A 10,507-nucleotide genomic window follows, 5' to 3' on the forward strand; every position below is an offset into this window, starting at 1 on the left:
TACCTCATTCTGGGACTGCTACTTCCTGATTATGACTGAGGCATACCTACTACTGATCACTGGACTTGTTCTGTCCCTGGCTTTAACCAAACCAGAGGTACGTGTTTGCATAGGAATACAAAGGAACATTGCATGGGGTCCACGACTTATTAGCAATTTATTTCCATGATAATCAGATTTTCCTGCTGAAATTTACAAAATACAAAAAAATGGCAAACAACATATAGCACAAAGAATGAGCAAAAAATAAATAACATGAATGCTAATTACAGGAGCTTATCAAATTTATAATTTATGGTCAAGTTTAACTTAACTGTTGATACTCACTCAATCAGTGTCATATTTCATTTAACTTGAATAAAATAAAACAAGGTGGGAATAAAATGAATGGGTGAATTAAAATGTTAGTTTTTATAAAGCAGTTTATTATTATTATTATTATTATTGCTATTAATATTATCACAGCCATCAGTTGGTTTTCGTAAAAACAATCTATTTTGGTCTTCCAAAAATGACGGGTTTTCCACGATCATGACGTCACACAAACAAACAAAAAAACGGAGAAGAAGAAGGAAACCGGAAGAAACTTCTGTGCATCAACAATGGCAAAAGTCAAGCTTGTGTGCAGGGCAATAGAGGTCAACCTGCCGTTAAAATAACCAGATTAAGACTGGGCCATTGTGGGATTAATACATATTTAAATAAAATGGGAAAGCATCCAGATGGGCTTTGTCAGTTTGAGACTATTTCACATGTTTTACTGTCCTGAGTCCAGTACTCTGTTGAAAGAAGAATGTTATTTAAATAACTTTCAACCCTTTGATTACAGTGTTTTCAATAAATGTGATGTTTTCGCCTAGAACAAATTCACGTTTAATAGATAAGGCAGTCGTGAGCTATCTTTTCTCAACCAACCTTTATTTGAGAATCTAAAGTGGAGTGATTCTATTGAACAGAAGAGGGCAGCATTACGCTTCTTTTAGTGTACGGTCTGCCGGAAACCATTAGCAGAAGAAGAAAAAGAAGAAGAAGGAAGGAAGGCGAGGGTAGCTAACAGCTAGCGGCTAGCTCAGCCGGTAACGTCGAGGAATATCTGGTAAAAAAAAAAAAGAAATGCAGATTTATGTTTCTTTCAGTTGCATTATGTTTTATTTGTTGGGTCTACGATGTTCCGGGATTTTCATGCAAAGCGAGGCCAGTTAATGTGTATTTGATCTTCGATAGCTTTGGCTGTAAACGGACTGTTAGCCTGTTAGCTGCTGGGCTAAGCTCAATGTGGCGTTTTTATATTTTATTCAGGCTTCGTAATCACAAAAAAATAAATTATTAACGTGTGTTTATGAATATCTAATTAACGCTTTTGCAGAAATCTTCTAATGCAGACTGTAAGGACGTATTCTGGGTGTTGTGAGTAAAGTAGTGGCACGGCTAACTGGTGATTACTGTTAACTGGTTCGCGGCTTTGTAAACAAATAGTCATCAGTTTCTGAGATAAGGATTTCTTTTTGTTTTTATTTCATTTGTTTTATTGTAAAGGGTAAATAATAGGGGTTTAAATCCGTTTTGTTGGAATTAAACTCAAACTTAAATAAGTTTATTGGAAATGATTTTAAAATGATGGTTTTTCAAAGAAAGTGTCTGAAGGTACGTTGAACGTAGCCAAACCCCGTGGACTATGGATACATAGTGACCTAACGCAACGCACTCAAGGATTCTTCCTTCCGCTAACTTGGGTTGAAATCCCACATTTGTCATTTTTTTCTTTTTTTTAATTTTAACATATTTAACATGGCTAAGGGTTAGGGATAAAGTTAGAGTTAGGGATAGGGCTAAAATACAAGGGTTAGCAGGGTAGCTATAAATAAATGTGAGCTAAAATACAAATGACAGAACTTTAAGTCACGTGGTGCACCTATCACGTGACCTAAACTGGTCAACGAGGGGTGCTGCATATTCATAGAGTGGCAGTTTACATTTAACATACCCGTAGCCACACACACGTTACATAGTCATTATATAAAGAACATAAGTGTGTGAGGATTGAAGCTGAAGTGGATCAGACACTTTCTCTGTCTGTGGATCTACATTTGTCCTCTTACAAATCTTCATCTAATCAATCCTCCTCTTCCCACAGGTGGTGGTGTTTCTTCTCCGCGCTGCTCGCCGTTGGTTCGTCAACGAGCGCCTCAGGAGGACATTTTGGCGTTGGGCTCTTCACCTGACTCGCCAACATGCCCGCCGCTCTTACAGATTCCAGTCAGATCATCTGTGAGGTCTGGGCCAGCAATGTGGAGGATGAAATGAGGAAGATTCGGCAGATCATTCAGAGCTACAACTTCATCGCCCATGGTGAGAGTCTCAGCCTGCTAGATTAGGAGGACAAACTTCCTGTCGCTTTGTACGATGATGATTCTGGGTCAAAGGGCTAAAAAATGTTACCAGTGACCCACTTTTAGGACACTCACTCACTGCTGGGAACCTATTGTTATCCTGTCTGTTCTTCTTTTTCTTCTTCTGGGGAAATCCTCCTACCCATGTGAAAACAATTACCACATTTTGCACAAAGCTTCAGCCTCATCCCAGAGTGTATCAGCTGTAAAAACAGGCCAATCATTCTAAAGGTGGCGCTATAGCGAGCCTCTAGAGTAGGGGTCGACCAATATGGGTTTTTTTTAGAGCTGATACCAATTTTTTTTTCACCAGCCGATGACAGATCCGGACTGCTGCTTTTCTTGAGCCGATATTTGGAGCTGATACTACTTTTGCTCCCTCAATTTATGTCATAAAAATTACACAATGATAACAAATGGTACACGTTTCAATTATAAAAAAAAGGAACATTTATTGAAATTAGCAAAGGTGAGGTAGAACGACATCAAGTAGAAAACATTTAAGAAATAGTAAAAACAGGTGATGTAGAACAGGGGTTCTCATCTGGTCTCACCCTGGGACCCACATTTTTCCACGGCCCATTTTTTTTTTTTATTAGTTAGAATTCAACCAAATAAATTTAGTTTTTCAAAAAATCTATATATTTTTCCTTGCAACATGCATTTTACAGCATGCTTGTCAAAAGAAAAGGTTCTTTTAAAATAAAAGACAAGTCCTACATGAGAGACATTAAGTATTTGTTCATTTTTGACCAGCTGTCCACGACCCACCCAGTACAGGTTTGCGACCGACTTTTGGGTCCAGACCCACCAGTTGAGAATTGCTGATGTAAAAGAAGAACAAGTAAAAAATAGAGTGAGACATCTCATGAAATATTATGAAAGAACTGTTCGTCATTGTCCTGAAAATAGCTTTGACAAAAGTTGATCTGACTGAAGATATATTTTATTAACAGGATTATTGAGTATAAATAATATAATTATAGTATTGAACACAAAAAGAAACAATGAATTATAGTCCATTCCAACACAACCTCAGAACATAAATTAACATAGGAAAATAACGTGATGTCAGAAAGCAGTTGCTTAATGCACATCTGACATCACGTTAATAAACTGTTCAAGTTTTTGTTCTAAGTTGCATCAACATTAACTGGAATAAATATTCAAACAAGTAGTAAACTGCTTCTCAAAGTTAAAAACTTCTTCTCAGCGCTGAGTGAGAAGCAGAGAGAGAAGGAAAGAAACACACACACCAAACCTCCAGCAGCTGCTCTTTAACTATAACGGTGACACAACCCACAGAATAACGCTAAGTTCAACAGTTAAAAATGCTTTGAAAGTTTAAAACCTGCCGTTGGGATTGAAGAGCTTGCTAGTGGGGGGAGGGGCTCTGCACTCTGTCTGCAGCAACACGTAGCAGCCGCTCTGTTTATAAAGTGGATCGGCGAATACGGCAGCACGCATCGGCCGATACACATAAAACACACAAAAATCGGCCGGCCGATGAATCGGTCAATCACTACTCTAGAGTTCAACATTTAAAAAAATTCACAACAATTTGACCATATGGTGTACATTATAGGACATCCTCAGGGCTCAGCAAAACCTCCGTCAGATGAAAAGACTCGCCTGTCAAACCAGACGCTGTCAAATGAAAAGGCCTCAGCTTTCAAAATAAAACAATTATGAAACTATTCTCTACGTATCTGCCGTTTAGCTTCCTGTTGTTTTCTGATGAGTGTTGGATTCTGAAGGAGATGAAAAAGTTGTAAAAATGATGCCGATTGTTCACTGTCGACCCTCCTGTGTTGTTACTAGGACACGGAGTTTCCCGGCGTGGTGGTGCGGCCAATCGGCGAGTTCCGCAGCACAGTGGATTATCAGTACCAGCTGCTGAGGTGTAACGTGGACCTGCTGAAGATCATCCAGCTGGGCCTGAGCTTCATGAACGAGGACGGAGACTATCCCCCCGGGACCACCACATGGCAGTTCAACTTCAAGTTCAACCTGACGTAAGTGGAGGCTCCATTTAACATGAAACCAGCAGGAATAATAACATTAGAATTACATTAAAATACCAAAGATTTAAAAAGAGAATATTTTTAAAAATGAATACATTTAATAAACAAATGTTTTTTCAAAGAAAAAAGAGAAATCTTAAAGATATTCTTTATAAAAAACAACAAAGAGCTGATCAAATATAATAAAAAAAAATTGAAAGAATGAACACATTTTTGTGGGGGGGGAAACTGTTTCTTTAAAGTTAAATTATGGCATCAGTTTCATACAAAAGTTTATTGCATTCACCGTGGGAAAAAAACAGTTTTTTCTGAATAATTTATTTTTTTGGTTTGTTTTTCAGGCTATTTCTTTATGTTATTTGGACAATTTGTTTTCTATTTTTCAGGCTTTCTTTTCTGAACCTAAAGTTTCATTTGAAACAACAGATGCGTTTATTTCTTTATTGAGAACAAACATGACCGGCTTGTTTAATTCAATAAAAAAAAAACTTTTAACTTGGTTTGAGACACTGGGAGATAGTTTTATGTTTAATCCATAATAATGATGGCACTACAATAAGTCTATGGACTTAACACAGACACCTGAGGACTGTGTGGTTGTTCAGAAGGAAAGACCATTCAGATGTGGGGGACATAGTCACGTTTCTCCAGGATCAGATATGTACGGAAGAGTATTACTCATGCACATCTTTTTTGGAGGTAAAAAAAATAAATAAATTGAAAATCAATGTTGAGTTTTTTCGAGATTGAAGAAAAAAAAATTATTGAAAGTTTAAGAAAAAAAAAAATCATGCACTTAAAGAAAAAATTTGAAAATCAATGTCAACTTTTTTTTTTTTATGCCTGGCAGGCGGTTTGAGGAACTGGTTAAACTATATTTTAGAATAGTAACAAATAACACAGATTAGAAACACATATCAATGCAGCATGCATTTGCATAACTTCAGAAACTTACTTACAGCATTGTGCAGCTCCCGTTGCTCTGCATTCTCCATGGGGAAAAAATGTCAACATTGATTTTTGACTTATCGAAGTGCATGACGATTTTTTTTTCCTTCCGTGTCCCTAAAAAAATCTTGACCGTTTCTGAAGCACATGAGGTTTTTTTTAAGCCTCAATTTTTTTGTCTTCTGTGGCTCTAATACTCTTCCAAGATATGATTCCATGGATAAAAAATGATGCATTGAAGTGCTGATATGTGGTTACTATAGATACAATCAGGAGATGCTGAAAATACTGGATCTGCAACGTGTGCAGCTGAGGAGTCGCCATAGGATGGATGTTCTTGCAGGATTTCCAAGTATCTTGATAATTCAGAAATAAAATGCATGAAAAACAGAAAAAATTACTCTGAAAAACAAAAAAAGTCAAAAGTATGGCTATAACAAGGCATTTTTAAAAAAAAAAAAAAAAATTTGAGTTAGGACCATCATTAGACCCTAAAAAGTACTGCAAATATAATGCACATACTTAAACAGGGCTAAGAAAACTGTAAGGCACAAAAAATGACAAAAATCCGCCAAAAAACAGAAAAAATTTACTCTGAAACGCAGAAGGAAAAAAAAAAAGCCAAAAAACATTATTTTTGCTGAAAAACTAGATAAAAAAATAATAATAAATGCTTCAGTGGTTTAAAGCCACATTTTGTTGCTTTTTACAGATTTCTAACTTACCACAGATACGTTTTTCTTCCTTTTTGACATTTTGGGCTCCGTCTCTTTTAGTCGTGTCACTATTTAACACTTCCTGTTGGTCACACCTGTGTGCTGGATGAAAGGCTCGCTGTGTGTGGTCTTCACAAAGCTCCTTCTCTCCTTTCAGAGAAGACATGTACTCCCAGGACTCCATAGACCTGCTGCAGAACTCTGGCCTTCAGTTCAAGAAACACGAAGAGGAAGGAATCGACACGCTCTACTCTTCGCTGAGCTGCTCATGACGTCAGGCCTGGTGCTGTGTGAAAACGTCAAGTGGCTTTCCTTCCACAGGTGGGTCATCTGTTTGTGTTTTTAATAGAACTGTGTGTTCTATTTCATCCTCCTCTGTCCTCCTCTCAGCGGCTATGACTTCGGGTATCTGGTGAAGCTGCTGACGGACGCTCGTCTGCCTGAGGAGGAACATGACTTCTTTCAGATCCTCAACTTGTTTTTTCCTGCCATCTACGACGTCAAATACCTGATGAAGAGCTGCAAGAACCTGAAGGTACCGGTCTGAGCTCAACACTCACTGTAAATTAAGGGTGTCCTGATCACGTGATCAGAAATCAGGCACGATCACGTGGTTTCAGACTCAATCGGAATCAGGCATTATCTCCCGATCAGGACTCAGATATATGTATATTTATTATCATAATAGAGGAGGGCGGTATATCGGTTCATACCAAATACCAGTATTTATTTTTGTTATGACATACATTTTTAATAAACCACCGTACCGGTATATTAATTACACAACGTTCAGAACGATGCGCCACGTCAGACCAGAGCCTTTTCATTGTTGCACTGCGAAGGTAAACAGTAGCGCTCTGGTTACCATGGTTACGGTGTAAATGGATAAGAAAGCTCTGAAGCTGCAGAACTAGTAGAACATGATGACACAGCAGAAGTTGGGTCAAAAAGAGGAGGAGCCTGTCTGTTGTTTGGATGCAGAGCGGAGGTGGAGAGTTCACGTTTGTGAATAAAGGAGTTCAACATCAGGTAAATCACTACAACATTTGTTCTGTTTGGAAGAGAACAAACGTATCGTTAGCATCTCTGCTAACTAGCCTGATGCTAGTGTCTGTGCGCACTGTGCACAGATGTTTGAGGGTGTGTTTGTCTGCTCCTCACAAGTGTTTGTTAAAAAAGGTGAATAAAATAAATAAAGGACATCCTGGATCTGTTTTTTGCTCTTCTTTTTTAATGTATTATAGAAGTATCGGATTGGGATTCGGTATTGGCCAATTCTCATGATCAAAGGACTCGGGGGCAAAAAACCTGATCGAGACATCCCTAATCTGCTCTTAATTAATGAAAATGAAGCCAAATATCACACCACTATAACACTAACCATGTATGAGTCTAATGAGGTAAAACATCCTGAATATAATAATTCACTACGATCAACAGTCACGCTTTAACAAACTCACATGGGAAGTAAAAAGTACTTTTAAAATCCTGGTTTTCTACTCGTTTGACACGTAAACACTGAACAATGGAGAGAATTCAGTTTTTAACCACAAACTCATTAATTCAATCAAACTAAAAATGTACAATGTGCCCATTGAATAATTCATGAATGATTAGTAAAAATCTAAAAATACATTTAATCCAAAGTGAGTGGGCCATTTATTATTAAAATGACATGGAATGACCCTCAGATTAAGATTATTCAGTTTGGGGATAAAAACACTGAATTATTTCCATAGGTCAGTGTTTTAGCATCAAATCAGTAGAAAACCAGGATTTTAAAAATACAGAAATAATAATACAGAATAATTAAAGAAACAATTTGTAAAAACATCTGAGTTTGTTGAGACCGCCGTGTGTGGGATGTCCTGAAAATGTGTTGAAATGCCTTGGAATGATTTTAAATACACAAAAATGGTGCAAAATATACTTTTATTTTGTTTATTTCATCTTTCCAAACTAAAAATACACCTTGGTTTTAAGGGAAGTAATTCGTGTTGCAAGTGTGATGGGACAGAAACAAAGCCCCTACAAAATAAAAGCAGCTAATGAGTTGTGTGTGTGTGTGTGTGTGTGTGTGTGTGTGTGTGTAGGGGGGGCTACAGGAAGTAGCCGATCAGCTGGAGCTGAAGAGGATTGGTCGACAGCATCAGGCGGGGTCAGACTCACTGCTCACAGGAATGGCTTTTTTCAGGATGAAAGAGGTACAAACATGACACGTGGAGAGTAGATCTGTTCATGACTCTGAACACAAACCGTAGATTAAACTCTGTTTAGTTTTTTCATTTGTTTCAGCAAAAAGATGCTCACGTACAACAATGTTCTCTGACACAGACGTATAAAGAATAGATCTGTTCCTGTCCTTAGTTACAGACTTATAAAGCATAGATCTATTACAGACGTATAAAGCATAGATCTCTTACAAGCGTATAAAGAATAGATCTGTTCCTGTCCTTAGTTACAGACGTATAAAGCATAGATCTCTTACAAGCGTTTAAAGAATAGATCTGTTCCTGTCCTTTGCTATAGACGTATAAAGCATAGATCTGTGTATTTTCAGCTCTTCTTTGAGGACAACATAGACGACGCTAAGTATTGTGGCCGGTTGTACGGCCTGGGCTCAGGCTCCACCCAACCACAGAATGGCATCTCGGGGTCGGGCGGAGAGGAAACCAACAACAAGCACTGACGGACCGGCTCCTCCAAGTGGATCACACACTTGTTTTAAAGCCCACCAGCAACACACACACACACACACACACACACACACACACACACACAGAGAGCCTCCGTTAGCTCGAGCCGTCTTTTACGCAGCGTTTGTTTGGAGCTGCTCTGGGACCACCTTCTTCCTCCTCTCTCCTCCTTTTTAAGTTGAAGCTGGACGGGCGTGTAAATGAAAGTATCATTTGATGAAAATAAAACCCTTTTAGCTCTTTTCCACTCTGAGGAACTTTTAACAGCTCGCCCTTGTTTTTACATCCCACCTTTGTTTGAAAGCGTTGTACATTAAATTGTTTTGTATTTTCACTGTAAAACATTTGATCTTTTCTTTCCCAAACATACGTCTGTGCTGGGTTTGTTTGTTTTTACACCTCGGAGCCAAAAGGAACTATTTATTATTGTATTTGACAATTGAAAATTTCCAAATACATTGTTCTCATTGGAGTTATTATTTTTCTTCCGCAACTCCTTTGTCCTGGAACTCCTCCTAGGCTAATAATGTAGCATTAATGACACGTATGTCATCTCATAGGGTTAATGTCAGGGATGTGCAGTTGACCTTTTTTGGAGCCAAAATATTGATGTCAAGGTCGCGTCAAGTGTCAAAAACCAAAATGTTCTCTATCTCTACTAATATGTATTGTACAAGTTTGATGCTTACATTTATGAAAAGCTCATCTCAAGTGGAGTATTTTATTAATTAGACTGAAGCTGTACGACCTACCAGTAAAAAGATTGGTAGGGGTCAATATTCATGATGTCACAAAAATAACTTTTTTTCCCTATAACTTGGCAACAAAGTGAGATACATTTCTCAGACTGGTACCATTGAACAACATTCCCTTTGATATGACCTTCACTCAAGGTCAAATTTACGGTCAGTCTTCTGTTTTTCTTGCGTTATATAACTTGTCCACAAATCCAGATACAGTTTGTCATTTTTGCCAATTTTCAATTGCTAATTATGTATTTGCCTAACATTTTTTTGACCATCAACTGCCAGTCTTCCTCAGAGGCGTTTGTTGATGGATTCAAAGCGTCCTTATGAGGTCTGTTCTGGTTGTAGCTGACTTAACAATTGTCAAATTGGTCACGCCCAGAGAGGACTTGTAAGAACACATCAAAGTGATCAGCAGATGCCTCTGAAGGAGACTGGCAGTTGAAAGTCAAAACATGTCAGGAGATCAAAGTAAATTTACTGCAAAAATAAAAATAACTTGCTGGAATTAGCAATCAATGTGTTATACAGTATATGATAAACAGTTTATTTTCTCCTAAATAGTTAAATATTTATTTTTTAATTATTTAATTTGTTTCAACTTTTTAGATATTTTTTTGGATTATTTAAATATTAGAACATGTTTTTACGTTTTGTTTTCAGGCTAATGATTAAAATTACATTTATTACCAGATAAAAGTGCCCACATTTAATTGGGTTGATCACATTGAAAATTAGGATGAAAACACATATCAGCTCCGTTGTACATATACTGTTAATCCAGGAAAATATCTTTTTGGGATGTGATTCTGTTAGCTCGTCTAAACCGCAAATGTAATTTAAAATATTTTCTTTAACCAAATTCGATAGATCAGACAATCAAAGGCATCTGACAGATCTCTGTTTTTATGGGGGCTGTAAAAAGCATGGGTGGGCACAATTATTAGTCTTTTTTTCCATCACTGACACAATTCCATACTCAATAAA

General features: G+C 37.5%; 1 protein-coding gene across 1 annotated transcript; it reads left to right on the forward strand.

Annotated features, from left to right (window-relative positions):
- Positions 1 to 946: 946 nt before the first annotated feature.
- On the forward strand, positions 947 to 9,116 carry LOC114475636 (CCR4-NOT transcription complex subunit 8-like). Its single transcript, XM_028466620.1, is given in 8 exon segments — positions 947 to 1,096; positions 2,135 to 2,346; positions 4,210 to 4,405; positions 6,236 to 6,329; positions 6,332 to 6,399; positions 6,469 to 6,613; positions 8,172 to 8,282; positions 8,639 to 9,116. Coding segments are annotated over 7 exon segments (858 nt in total). The 5' UTR covers positions 947 to 1,096; positions 2,135 to 2,231; the 3' UTR covers positions 8,768 to 9,116.
- Positions 9,117 to 10,507: the final 1,391 nt, after the last annotated feature.

This window comes from Gouania willdenowi, chromosome 14 (assembly GCF_900634775.1).
Source record: "Gouania willdenowi chromosome 14, fGouWil2.1, whole genome shotgun sequence".
NCBI classification, from domain to species: domain Eukaryota; kingdom Metazoa; phylum Chordata; class Actinopteri; order Blenniiformes; family Gobiesocidae; genus Gouania; species Gouania willdenowi.